This window comes from Fulvia fulva, chromosome 8, assembly GCF_020509005.1.
Source record: "Fulvia fulva chromosome 8, complete sequence".
In the NCBI taxonomy this organism is placed as follows: domain Eukaryota; kingdom Fungi; phylum Ascomycota; class Dothideomycetes; order Mycosphaerellales; family Mycosphaerellaceae; genus Fulvia; species Fulvia fulva.
Window position 1 is genome coordinate 2,057,095 of NC_063019.1, and position 12,808 is coordinate 2,069,902.

General features: G+C 53.7%; 9 protein-coding genes across 9 annotated transcripts; 3 read left to right on the forward strand and 6 right to left on the reverse strand.

The window, feature by feature from the left end:
* Positions 1–251: 251 nt before the first annotated feature.
* CLAFUR5_11196 (uncharacterized protein) lies at positions 252–800 on the forward strand (the record flags this gene model as incomplete). The annotated part of the gene is made up of 1 exon (XM_047910344.1): positions 252–800. The coding sequence occupies one exon, from the start codon at positions 252–254 to the stop codon at positions 798–800; it is 549 nt and encodes a 182-aa protein (XP_047765355.1).
* Positions 801–1,358: 558 nt separating this feature from the next.
* On the forward strand, positions 1,359–1,572 carry CLAFUR5_20328 (uncharacterized protein; the record flags this gene model as incomplete). The annotated part of the gene is made up of 2 exons (XM_059463164.1): positions 1,359–1,406; positions 1,462–1,572. The coding sequence occupies 2 exons, from the start codon at positions 1,359–1,361 to the stop codon at positions 1,570–1,572; spliced, it is 159 nt and encodes a 52-aa protein (XP_059319083.1).
* Positions 1,573–3,077: 1,505 nt separating this feature from the next.
* On the reverse strand, positions 3,078–3,446 carry CLAFUR5_11197 (uncharacterized protein; the record flags this gene model as incomplete). Its single annotated transcript, XM_047910345.1, has 1 exon — positions 3,078–3,446. The coding sequence occupies one exon, from the start codon at positions 3,444–3,446 to the stop codon at positions 3,078–3,080; it is 369 nt and encodes a 122-aa protein (XP_047765152.1).
* A 1,357-nt stretch (positions 3,447–4,803) lies between these two features.
* Positions 4,804–6,106, reverse strand: CLAFUR5_11198 (putative 3-hydroxyisobutyrate dehydrogenase, mitochondrial; the record flags this gene model as incomplete). The annotated part of the gene is made up of 3 exons (XM_047910346.1): positions 4,804–5,568; positions 5,785–5,936; positions 5,986–6,106. 3 exons carry the CDS (start codon positions 6,104–6,106, stop codon positions 4,804–4,806), a joined length of 1,038 nt encoding a protein of 345 aa, XP_047765353.1.
* A 551-nt stretch (positions 6,107–6,657) lies between these two features.
* On the reverse strand, positions 6,658–8,748 carry CLAFUR5_11199 (uncharacterized protein; the record flags this gene model as incomplete). Its single annotated transcript, XM_047910347.1, has 1 exon — positions 6,658–8,748. One exon carries the CDS (start codon positions 8,746–8,748, stop codon positions 6,658–6,660), a length of 2,091 nt encoding a protein of 696 aa, XP_047765354.1.
* Positions 8,749–8,864: 116 nt separating this feature from the next.
* CLAFUR5_11200 (uncharacterized protein) lies at positions 8,865–9,377 on the forward strand (the record flags this gene model as incomplete). Its single annotated transcript, XM_047910348.1, has 2 exons — positions 8,865–9,017; positions 9,069–9,377. The coding sequence occupies 2 exons, from the start codon at positions 8,865–8,867 to the stop codon at positions 9,375–9,377; spliced, it is 462 nt and encodes a 153-aa protein (XP_047765171.1).
* Positions 9,378–11,175: 1,798 nt separating this feature from the next.
* CLAFUR5_11201 (uncharacterized protein) lies at positions 11,176–11,507 on the reverse strand (the record flags this gene model as incomplete). Its single annotated transcript, XM_047910349.1, is given in 2 exon segments — positions 11,176–11,201; positions 11,213–11,507. The coding sequence occupies 2 exon segments, from the start codon at positions 11,505–11,507 to the stop codon at positions 11,176–11,178; spliced, it is 321 nt and encodes a 106-aa protein (XP_047765172.1).
* A 27-nt stretch (positions 11,508–11,534) lies between these two features.
* On the reverse strand, positions 11,535–11,840 carry CLAFUR5_11202 (uncharacterized protein; the record flags this gene model as incomplete). The annotated part of the gene is made up of 1 exon (XM_047910350.1): positions 11,535–11,840. One exon carries the CDS (start codon positions 11,838–11,840, stop codon positions 11,535–11,537), a length of 306 nt encoding a protein of 101 aa, XP_047765169.1.
* A 464-nt stretch (positions 11,841–12,304) lies between these two features.
* On the reverse strand, positions 12,305–12,679 carry CLAFUR5_11203 (uncharacterized protein; the record flags this gene model as incomplete). Its single annotated transcript, XM_047910351.1, has 1 exon — positions 12,305–12,679. The coding sequence occupies one exon, from the start codon at positions 12,677–12,679 to the stop codon at positions 12,305–12,307; it is 375 nt and encodes a 124-aa protein (XP_047765170.1).
* Positions 12,680–12,808: the final 129 nt, after the last annotated feature.

Sequence of the window (12,808 nt, forward strand, 5' to 3'; positions counted from 1 at the left end):
CAGTCACAGGATGTGAAAAGAGCATCGTCGTTACTCTAAGCGGCAGCGAGCGCTTTATCACTCACCGTCGACGAACATATCGAAACGTACCGCTGCCATGGAAACAGCCAGCCTTCCTACATGGCCGCGTGGCAGCCAAGTTATGGCTAGCGTCACCTAGTGACTCACTCGATGATCGCTGAGCCCTTTGGTATTTTCCGAAGGTGAATTTCCGACGTTCTGCTCCGTCGCAAACGGCCTCACCGACCGTCATGGCGACAACCAATGGCACCTTACCACTGCACGGGAAACCGCACACTTCTATGGACAACTCGGGACATGGACCGCTCCGAGTTCCTGGCTTCGCGAATGTCCCTCTAGACTATGAAATCCCAAGCGAAGATCGCTTTGCTCACGGCCACGATGAGTGGTACCAGGTCCCTGGTGTCACGATCCGCGAGCTGGCCATGGTAGCTGCCATGAACCTAATCACGGACAAGCCCGACTGGCACATTGGCATTTCTGATGATGCCATCGTCGAGCGTTGGCGCGTCGAGGCCGAAGCTGCATACCCACGACTTGTGGGGGACGAATGGCCGAGAGAGGTCGAAAATCGCCTGCTTCTGACCCAGAAGGCTTGGGAATGGTGCTTAAAGGAGCTACGCGACAAGGCCGACGGGTACGAGCACAAGCAATTTGTTCGAGTTTTAGACGCTGGTTCTTGTGTGTGCAAATCAGACACCATCGTGCCGACCTCTTGTGCTAATGAGCTCAAGGCTCAGTTGGCCCCGTTCTATGATCTTCCTTTGGGTGAGCGCTGAGCTCCGCAGTCGGACAGCAGCGTAGACATTGTTGATCCATGCCCCTATCCACTGGTTTATGGCAAGACACCAGTCCTGCAAGATGGATTCACTCTCGATCTCGATCTGAAGCTGGAGACATACTGTCAAACGAGACCCGCTCCGGAGCATGAGAACAAGATCGAGATCCATCCTTCCCTGCAGCCGTACTTCGATGGGGCCTCTGTCAGCGCCTTGCATTCTCTTCATCACTTGAGATCGAACGGACCTTCGAGCGCATATAAATGGTCATCAACCTTCCAGTACTTGCCTTGTGAGGTCGTCTTGATAGGGAAGACCGGATGCGATGTTCGAATCTCCTCCCATGTCAATAATCTGCATCCGAAGTATATCGGCGTCTATAAACTACTGGAGAGTGTTCTGGCGCGATCGATTAGAATGTGGAATGATTGCCTTGTGACATGCATCAATGACCCCCGAGACGGCAGCATGAGTTTCGGGTTCTCTCCCGATGATCAATGTCAAAGAGGCCGAGTCTCTATGAGAATGGTCTTTTATGGAATCAATTCAGGCCCCACCATGCCAGCTTGGGCGATTCACTTCGACGGGCATCCGTACAAGACAGAGGTAAACCGGTACCTTCAAGTTAAGGACATACTCGACGAGCCTCTAATTGAAGCAGACCGCGCGCTTCGCATCGCTATACGTAAAGCAAAAACTGTCAGAGATCGCTGGCCATTCCTCGCAATTCGTCATCAAAATCGACGGTCTTGAGGTCAGTCCTGGTACTTGACTTACACCAGCGCCTGACGAGACATATGAAAAGTGGCATGTTCCTGGACGGTTGAACGATCATATTGTTGCTACGGCAATATATGTACATGATGTGGTCAACATGCGCGAATCCCGTCTCAGTCTTCGTCAGGTCCATCGCTTAAACGCTGATTGTTGAGCGAAGGGCAGCTTGAAGGGCATGCGAAAGTGAACGAGGCGAGCTTGCGAGCCGGAGTGAACGGAGCATGTCCGTAAAGCTCCCGTAGCGAGAATAACAATCAGACTCTGTCCCCTGTTGCCTCGCCGTGTTAATCCGCATGTATGTGTATGCGGTCTGTGCTTAGTGGGGGTAGGTCGCTACTGTAGATAAGAGCCCTCGCTGCCAAATCCTGCTAGGACGCTTATTGGTTGAAAAAGAACTTACAATTTTGCAATTGGCTCGCTTAGGAGCTCTGGCGCGGTAAATCCTATTCCGAGCACGTGAGAGCACATTGCGACGACGAGCATATGCATATGCATATTGCGACAATGCCTACGATCTTTCTCGAGTCGTAGGAGCGCTGCCCTTCGCTCACTTCAATAAGGACATCGGCCTTTCAGCATATCATTTTTATCGGTACTCAGAACTACCTCCAGGTGGCCAGTTGAAGAAGAGGCATTGGCCAATTGGCGAACAACAGGACATCATGTTGTCAATGCTGAATATCAAACACCGAGACGTGGGCAGGATGTGCTACATGAGTGGCGTACCACCATTTCAATCCGTCGGAGATGTCACATTGCCCGAAGGTCGTCTGATCACTTTTCCCAATGTCATGGAACACCGTATCACCGCTGGCGAACTCATTGATAAATCTCTACCTGGCCACTGCCGGTTCGTGACGTTCTATCTGGTCGATCCTCACTATCGTGTTTGCTCCACAAGGAATGTGCCCGCGCAGCAGCATGAGTGGTGGAGCGACGCGGTCAGCGATCTGTTCGTAAGGCATGGTCTGCCGAGGGTGTTGGCGGACCACATTTGCGACGATGCTGAAGACTGGCCTGTGGGAATGGCTGAAGCGGAACGCTATCGAGAGCAGCAGCTACGGGAGCGGAAGCTGATGGACATTGCACACGCTGTAACCGTGCTGGAATGCTCCGATTTTGATGGTTTCGAATACCCTAAGCTAACCACATGTGCCCATCATGCCGATCGTTATCGATCTGCTCCATCGTTGTAGCCCAATCCGAAATGCTGTTACGCTGCGCATCATTCTCAAACGCTCCATTTCTGACGTGCGTTTCCACGACGTCAGTGACTGCCTCGCCCACCTTATCGGCACGCAAGGCAATGATGTTCTGAGCCATATCATCTCATCAATGTTGACGCTGAGACTCACTCTGCTCGTGATATAGATCTCGAGTATCGTCGGGATCTCACAGCTGCGAGACTCGAGTCTCGCGTACACTTCACCCGCAGCGCGGCCTGAAAGATCGCCCTCTGACCACGTATCGCCTACCATTCCACCTCGGTCCGCGTGTACTTCATTTTAGACGCTCGCCGCCGATGCGAAGAGTCCCGAGCTTCGCCATGGAGACAACACGCTCTGGCGCGTCCATGATATAGTACCAAGGCTTGTAGATCCTCGAAGTGCCAAAGTCGATGATTCTGGTGGTGTATAGTGACTCAGCAAACTGTTTACGTGATGCACGAGAGACGTGCAGAAGGCGAGGGAAGACTTGAGCACTAGTGGTGGTGTCGGAGACGTTGAGAGTTGTGGGGCTGGCGGTGAAGGTGTAGTCGTAGATGATGTCGAAGAGTTCTTGTGGTAGAGCTTGGACTCGAGTGGGAAGAGAGTCGGAGGTAGCGGGTGTTTGGATGGTTTTGCCAGTGCTGGTGTTTGGAGTGGCCATGTTGGGTGTTGTCGTGTGAGAGCAGAGAAGCGTTGGCGGATCGAGGTTCGAGGTGGTGCGCGCTTGCGGTGTAGCGTCGCTAGTGGTGGTGGTGTTACTTGCTTGGGTCGGTGGCGATAGCTGGTGGTGTGATGGAAGCACCGGTCGAGGGGGGGTGCTTGTTTGTGCGCTGTTCGGAGGAGGTGCGTAAAGTAATTCTTGCAGCGACCATGTGCAGCAAGATGAGGGTGAACAGAAAAAGTTGTCTGGAGACTCTTGGTGATCTCGAGATTCTTGGTGCTAGAGATGCACAAGTCACGCGCGAATGATGCTGAGCCAAATAAAGGTATACATACAACCAAGCTTCTCCCTCTAGCACGAAAAGAACCACAAATCAGAATGGAAGAGTCCTAGTGGTATCTCTTGACCGTACGGCCCCGTGGGCGAGTTCATTACCATGACCCCGCGGAGCGACACGTTCAAGTTCTTAACGGACGGGCTTATGGAGGGCAGTCAAGATTTAGTGGCTTCGACGGCTTGGAAAAGCCGTACTTAGCCCTGATCTTTTGATGGCAAAAGTAATTCGCTGGTCAAGCTGGTTGATTCATTAGTTGTACTTAGCCCATGTGGCTTCGACGATTGATGGGTTATTTAGACTTAGCTGCGATACTTTTTGCTGCGGCCATGTTTTGACATATCCATGGAATTCAGGTGGTGGGGAGTTCATGTGAATGCCAAGACATTACATTCTTTTTGCTAGAGGCTCAACAACTTCATCTTCTGTGCATTCCTTCTATACATTGCCGCTAGGTGGCTGAGGTATTGAGAAGTGCGATTCATAAGCACAGCGCGATATGATTCCCCGGATCCACTTTATCGGCAATGGCATGGAAGGAGTTACTGAAATCTGCCATCAGTTCCAAAGACACATCATGAACACATTACCCTTTCATCGACGCGAAAAAGAAGGCATGCTGGTCATCAACGCCATTAGCAACTTACCCCCATCACAAACACAATCTCACCGACGACAGTTCACGTATCTGATAACGACGGATTCAATGTTGACTCGTGCCTGAGTCCATATGGTCGTTGCAGAGCTTAAGTGCGCTGGGTGGACATACCTACCCTGGTACCGGAGCCATACTGCTGTGCACAGCAAGCAGGCTGTATTGCGTCTCTTGTTCCACCTAGTCCCGAGCTGAGGTCATGATACTGTCAACAAGGCGCACACACGCTTGGAACAACCTCCATATCGTGGACACACTGAGCATTCTTCCATACATCATCAAAATCTACATCTCCGTCGCAGTAACTCGCAAAGCAGCGCCAGCGCTCATGAACACGTATGCACATCTATTCATTTGATGGCTTATACCTATGCCTTAATCCCCTCCAACTTATCAGTATCTTGTCCGCCAAGATACCTATACACCACCGAGAAATCCTTCCCCTTCAGCGACTCATCGCCCTCAACAGCTTTATATAGATCCGCCGCCTGCGTTCCCAGTCTGGGGATAATCTCCGCCTCCATGGCAGCCTGCATCGCCAACTTCAAGTCCTTCAACATCAACGCAGTCCCGAACCCGCCTTCGTAGCCCTTACTCGCCGGCGAGCCCTCGATCACACCCGGGACAGGATTGTTGACTTCACTCGGCCAGCACTTGCCTGTCGCGGTATTAATCATGTCTGCCAATGCTTTTGCGTCCAGGCCCCATTTCACGCCCATATTCATGGCTTCGCAGGTTGCAATGTTGTTCAGGGCGAGGAGGTAGTTGTTTGCCAGCTTGCCCTTCAGGCCACTTGTCTGTGGGCCCAGGTGTACTACTCGCTTTCCCATCATGCTGAGGACTTCTGTTGCGCGGTCCACGAGCTCTTGCGGGGCACCGATCATGAAGGTGAGCTTTCCGGCTGAGGCACCGACGACGCCGCCGGACATGGGCGCGTCGATGAACTTGCCTTGGCCGCTGGAGTGGGTCGCGTTGGCGACTTCTTTGGAGCTGCGGGGATCGATGGTGGAGCAGTCGATGAAGAGGCGTTCGCTGGTCACTGGGGCGTCGGAGAGCAGGGTGGGGGGTTTGAGCATCTGCTGGAAGACGTTCTGGACATGGTGGGGTTCGGGGAGGACGGTGAGGACTGTGTCCTGCAAATCGATAGATGGTCAGTCGATGTCGAAGCATTGCGTAGAGGTGTTGAAGGTATGCGGTGGTTGCATTTCAGAGGATTGGCTTTGTTTGATGGGTAATCAGGGGAACAGCAGAAGCTGCACTTAGATCATACATGTGAAACGGAAAATATAACAATTCATCATTGCAGTGGTGGAGTGTGTTGGCAGAGGGGTAGGTAGTGCATGGCTTACCGAGTTCTCAGCGACTTCTCGCACATGCTTCGCTATCGTGACGCCTTTGTGCTCTTTGGCGAACTGCTCGAGGATGGCGGGGTTGACATCGTGTATGTACAGCTTGTCGGATTCTGGGATCTTCGTTCGGAGGTTCTTGGCCATGGGGTATCCTGCGTGTGGTCAGCGGGAGACGTGACGGCCGTGTGCGGCTAAACATACCCATCCGTCCAAGACCAATGAAGCCATACGTCGCCTGCAACCTGCTCTGCGTGGTGAATGTCCGTCTGCTCGTGGTCCCCGTCGCGGCCCTCCGCAGCACTGAAGCTGCCGTCGTCCTCATCGTGCCGAACGATGCAGTGAGCGTGCGTGCGAGCGAGAGTTCGTGGTCTCAACGTCGTCCCTGCAATGCCGGATCAAACAATGGCACCAAAAGGCCTCTCTCCTACCGTGTCAGGTCAATTGACGTCAGTAAGGCCAGGTACACAGCTACAAAGGCCAAACACTGGGCACACGACTGCCGTGCCTCCCACGCGGCTATCAGACGCGCAGCCGCACATGATCAGCCCGAGGGCAAGCGGAAAGGCAGAGATCGGTCGATGTGAGGAGAAGGAACTTCAAGGAAGCCGTGGCAGTCACGTGGCAGTGTGGCTGTGGAGCGAAAATCCTTCAATGTTCTTGGCCGTCTCCGCAATTCTCCCGCTGGGCCCTTGTGGCCCGTGGGAAGCCGGGGTGACGGTCGTTACTAGCGTGGTTGGAGATGCAGTACATCACGTGTACATGTATGTCGCTCGCGAGTCACGACACGAGACAGTATTTCACTCGTTGCGGAGTAGAATGTTCTATGCTGTGGTCTGTTGCTCTATGTATAGTACAGGATTTTGTGAGGCTCCACTACTCCTTGCCCCAAATCTGATTCCACCCATTTCGATTCCATTCAAGCGGTCCTTCGAGCGTGCCACATCTTGGCTGCTTTCCTTCACCAGGCTCTGGAAGACATATCCATTCTCGTACACAGCCGGGCACATCCTCCTTCGCATGGCTGATGACGAGCAATGCTTGTTCTTCTGACAGCCCCTCGAAGCGCACTTCGCCAAGCATTTTTAGCACACTGTCTCGAGCGATTCCATCTTTCATATCCATAATCTTCTCTCCGTGTGATAGAAAAAGCAGAGCCTTGTCGCGGACTCTTTCGTCAATACCGCTCAAAGCTTCGTCCAAGATGACCAGGTCTGGCCGGGCGACGATAGCTCTCAGGAACAGCACAAGGCGCTGGCTTGAGAAGCTCAGGTCTCTGAAGCGGGCCTCTTCAGCCCATGTAAGGTCTGAGTCGATGTACATTGTGTCGTCGTATTTCTTGCGCGCAATTTCTAGTTGAGACTCTGCGACCCGTATATAGCCCTTGGGTACTTTCTCGCGGCACGACTCTAGGGCTTCGAGTGCTGTTTCTCCCTCCTGGTTCGAGTTCAGTTCCCTTGCAAACCAACGCAAAATCGCATCAACACGGCGATCTGCCTCGGCGGTCAACTTGGCGCGGGCTAGCGGTGCATCTGCCCAAGCTGATTCAATCGATCGTCGAACGGTAAGCTGCTTAGGAAAGAAAGCATGAACCTCCGGACTCGAGTGGCCCATCCGTCGTTGTATGTCAAACAGACTGATTCCAGCCTCTCCAGGACCGGGTAGGCGTGACCGGCCAAACAGCTTGATGGGCAAGCTGTATGTTTGTGGATGGTCTGAGGTGATCAAGCTAAGCATAGTCGTCTTGCCACTGCCATTGGGGCCAAAGATGCCACATCGCTGACCTCGATGCAAGCTCCACCAAAGGCCTGTCTGCTCTTCGCCATCGATACGTTGGCTCCAGTCGCCCAGCACGACCTTGTCGCCATAGGCCACCTTCACGCCGCGCATCTCTACCAGTGCTTCTCCCGGTGCTAATGCCGATGAAGTCTTCGGGTGCCCATCTTTGCTCAGTTTGGGCTCCGCGTATGGGTAGTGCCCGCATACTGCAGCCGACAAAATCGATTGAACCATTCCCCTGCGTACACGATGGCCACCAGTCTCACCGGATTGCACATTATTAGATGCAAGTAGGGCCATTTTCGAGCCGTGTCTGGACTGGGTCGTCTCGTCGGCGACTACCAGATGTGTAATCCACTCGGGTATGCCGTCTTCAGGTCGTAGGCTTAATACGATTCGCGGACTCTGTGTTGTTGCAATAGCGTGAAGCACCGAGTCCATCTTTGCCATGGTGTACGGGTCGAGTCCCATGTATGGTCCGTCGAGTAGGAGAACTTCCGGTTGCGCCATGAGCGCTTTGGCGATGCGGGTTCGTCGTGTTTGGCCATTGCTGAGGTTAGCTACTGGCATTTGCAGCAGTGATTGCAGATTAAGCTGCTCTACCACTGCACTGAGCACCTGCTTCTCAGCTTCAGAAGACTCATGCTCCAGTGCATTCAGCTCTGTGTGGCCAGTCAGGTAGTCGTAGACGTTGTAGTCAGTCTCCTCGCGCCGGCTTTCGTAGCGAGCGCTTAGATACGCGCCACGGACATTATTTGCCCCAACATTGCTGCCACGGTCAGCATCGAATCCGACATATTGGATGGCGTGTTGCGGTGATTTAGAGAGCTCAGACAGGTATGGGTAGGTTCGGGCAGTCGGTGGAAAAGATAAATGCTGGCCAGCTACGATCTGGAGGAAGGTTGTCCTGGCGAGAGATGAAGGCGAAAGTATTGCCCAATTGTTCTCTACTCCCCCCCATTCTCGAGGAGTAACAGGTAGACTCCAGGTCAGGCCAGGGAAGAGGGCTGGATTTGTGTTGACTGCGTCCCCGTCCGAGGGATGCGATCTGTAGAAGGTAGCATTGTCAATCTCTACCACGTTGGTGGCGTGCTTGCCAACAAGCGAAGCTGGGCCTACAGCTGACGGGGACGGCGTCGCATGGATAAGGCGGCGCTGTTGAGGAGCGAGCACCAAGCGCCTCCACATGTCCTGCCCAAGATGTGTTTGAAGGTGAAGACATCGTTGCAGTGGCGTTGCAGGTGTTGCTCATCGCCAAGCACGACTGGTGATTGCATTGACTTCCGGCATCGGCCCGATAGGACATGTTGGAACTAGTGGAACTACATGTCGACATGGCCCGCCCAGTGTCTAGGGACACCACCATCGGACACCACCCTCGGCTACTCCACATTCGATACAATCGTACAGTAGGAGGTACCACTATGTTTCACACACTGCAGCCCGCCAGACCGCAGGTGAGATCAACTGCGAGATCTCATTGACGCAAGAGCCGACAACATCCAAAGGTACAGCAATCGCAGCCACAGAACGCCCACTATCAACACCAGATCCGACACAACCCCACTGAAGCTCAACCCGCACAGCTCATGACAGCACCACGCAGCCAGACCGAAGCCATGCCGCCGACCAGAACACCGCCAATGCCTTCAGTACCGCTGCAGCCTGTATACAACCCCGCCACGACACACCCGGTCTTCTTCATGAACAGCTTCCGCAAACCGCCCTTCCCGCTACCCCTCGATGCTGGCCTGAATCCAGTGGCCACCGGCTACGTCTTTGCAAGAGATGGCATGGCGACCAAGACGAAGCTGTGAGGTGCCTAGCAACCCGTCAGTGATACCATTGGCCGAGGGAGCGCGTCCCGCAAAACCAGCGTACATACCTCGCGACGCCGCTACCATATCACCAATGATAAGTGCTGCCCTCATCGGAGGAAGACCTGCGCCGCCCTCCTGGGCTACGTGGACGCTGGGGCCTTGGTGACTCCTGTCGTTGGGATCTCGCTGGAGACATGAGGTCCAATAGTGCTCTACCCAGTCTTTGGAGAACACTACCCTGGCATCCTTGGCACAGTGTAACGATGAGCCCGCGCAGAGTATGAGCGAAGCACGACTCGCAGTATGCATGCTGGTCCACAGTCACCACTTGGCCCGGCTGGCACCACACGAGCCTTCCGTCATCATGTGGAGATTCCCGAGGTCTTTGGTTCAGTGCTTCACCGCATTGGATGACAGCGGCCTGGTCAGTGTGGCCGCAGCTGAGCTTGGTATTGACGGTGACGCACATGGTGGCTGTGGTAGATGGCAATGGCGACGCAGTGGTATCAAGGGTGGTCGCAGTCGTCGTGGCTTGGGGATGTCTATTGACTACCCATGGCCTTCGACCACAGCCAAGATATAACAGGCACGCTCCAGCAAACATACGACACCGCTGCCGGCCTACGCAACTGGATCACAACCTCGTGGGTAGCACAAACATTCTGCAGGTGCATACGAGCTCCGACTTGCTACATACCACAACCCTTCTGATCAAGCGCCGTGACAGAGCAACAAACAAGCTAAATGAATCTCTTCCACCTGGAACCCCAAGCATTACAGTTAACGACCCCTCGATGGCTCCGCACCAGAATCGCTGCTATCACTGCTCATAAGACCGCCGCCTGTCGCCCTTATCGATACATTGCGAGGATGCTCCGGCTGCAACAACCTATGGCTGACATCCACTCGCCTCAATCTGGCTGTCGTGTCTGATTGACATCTTGTGCAAAGGCGAGCCTGGACGTCACGGAAGATTGTTGCAAAGCAGTGCTCGCAGCAGGTGTTCTGTCTGTAGCGCACTTGCCTGGGTCTTCTGCAAAGGCGATCTTCGCGTTGCGCTCCGGCGCAGCGGACGTGGGGACCGCTTATCGTGTGGCCGCAGTCGAGGTGGGTGCTCATTACGATGCACATGTTATCCTCTGACGCGGTTGTTCTGGAGGTGCTTGAGGATGTAATGCGGTACGATCTAGGAAAATCGACTCACGATATGGTGGATGGCACTTGCTTCACTGCAGCGGTAGACACCTGGCGCGATGTCGGATCTCTCTTGAATACTGGCTCCTGCGATCTACACCGACTCAGCAGCATCCGCCGCCACCCTCGCCATCATCATACTTGGGCCACAGCACCTTTTTCAATGTAAAGAACCTACCAGGGCATCACACCACCAGCAAAAAGACAAGACCGAACTTCTCACGAGCCCCTGGAAGAACAGAAATTCCAGTATGACTACAATCGTATCGGACTTATGGATGCCAGTAATACATAACTCATGGATGATATGTTGAAAATCCAATACTTCATCCGAACTGAGCTATGCACACGCCGAAAGTAGAGCTTGCGCCACGAATGCTGAATTTTCTGGTTCTTTTGGTGAAGTGAGCAGTATTTGGAGTGAATATATCGGTTGCACAATGAATGGAGAAAGTGAAGGCGGAGTGAGGGAGACTGATGGTACGAAGCTACGAACAGCTGCGTTTGCATTGCGTTAATTGTGAGGTGTCACGTACCTTATGGAAGTATCATGATATGGAATATCATGACTACACGCTATCGTTCACACTACGATGAAAAGTCAGTTGATGTCGACCTTGTGGTTGACTAGCACTTACCACCCTTGACGAAACTCTTCGCACGCGCCGCGAAACGATTGAGCCTACCTTGGACCTTTTTGGACATCGAGACGTGCTCTGTGCTAAAGTCTTCGTCGTTGCTGTCAGGAATGCTGGGCACATCGGAGTCACCAGATGCATTGCTGTCGACAGGACTTGGCACATCATTGACAGGCGGATGGCTACTCAACGGCGAATGCCGTCGACAGAACTCCGGCGTGAACGGCGTCGCAGAAATCTCCGCAGCAGGAGCCACAAGCAACGTCGGCGAGGCAACTTCCTCATGAGAATCCATAACCGGGACCGCCCCATGCACCGACTGTCACTTCTCCTCCTCCTCAGTCTCGAAGATAGCCGAAAGCGGTCGGCACCTCCGACGGACATGGAGAGCGATCTGATCGAATTTGGAATGGGCTCTCTCTTCCTCGTCTTCGTCGTATAAAGCGAGTTGCCAGTGAAGCTCACTGAACGCTTCCCATTCTCCAGGCTCGCCGTTCCGGATTTCTTCGCGGTCAGCTTCGGAGGTGGAGGCGAACATTTTGCGGAACTCAGCGCGCTCGGCGTCGGTGAGGGAGGCGATGTAGCCTGGAGGGATGTTGGGGGGTGCTTCTGCTTCAGTGGGGGGCATGGTGGTGGTGGTGGTGGTGGTGGTGGTGGGAGGACTGACCTGCAGTTCTCCTAGGGTTGTTGGTGTTGGAATGCTTCTGCTTGGGATCTCTGGTTGGTGTGGAGATTGCAAGCAAGTGGATCTGTGACGAGGAAAGGCGATGGAGCGGATTGTGCTGCGTATATACTGTGCACAGGCAGCTCACAAAGGCTATTGTGTGCATACAAAGAGAGGCTGTGGTGTGCTTTCTCCATTGTTCCTGGCTTTGTTACAGTACAGAGCACACGTCTCCCCAATGTGTTACGCAGGCTACAGCTAGAGGCATGTTGGACTTGTTAGTGGCGGAGGAACAGTAAGCAAAACTCTCGATGACGAAAAACAAGACTAAAGATTGGGGTGGACATCAGATCATGGTACATACCTCGAAACGCTACTCACTCTATATAGTCGATTCTTACCATTGGCACGCATGGTAATCATGCCCTTCACCCACCCCCCGGCACATCCGGAAACTCCCCAATCATCTCCGAGAACGTCGGCGAAGCCACTAGTATAGAATCATCAGACCAACCAGCACCATCAGGTACCTCAGCCTCGACAGACCCCTCCCTAATCGCATCCATCGGCCTACTATGCACCAGTGACGACATCGGCGACGTTGATCGAGGCTCCGCGGGAACACCATACTTTTCATCGTAGAAGATGAGCTGCCAGTACAGAACCCTGAAGACGTGGTACGAGTGGCGATCACGGTGGTAGAGCTCTTGCTCGTAGCCTTTACCTTTCGACGCGAACATGTTGCGGAGATCGGCGCGCTGGGCGTCGGTTTGGGTGGTGATGAAGGTGGAGGGGATGGGCATGGTTGCTGAGAGGAGGGGGTGGGGGTGTGGTGGAGATAGGGTGTTAGGGGGTTGTGTTGAAAGTGTGCCTTGACTTGTACAGTCGAGGGCGTTGGTGAGATCTGCAAAGAGAAAAGGAGGGAAAGGAGG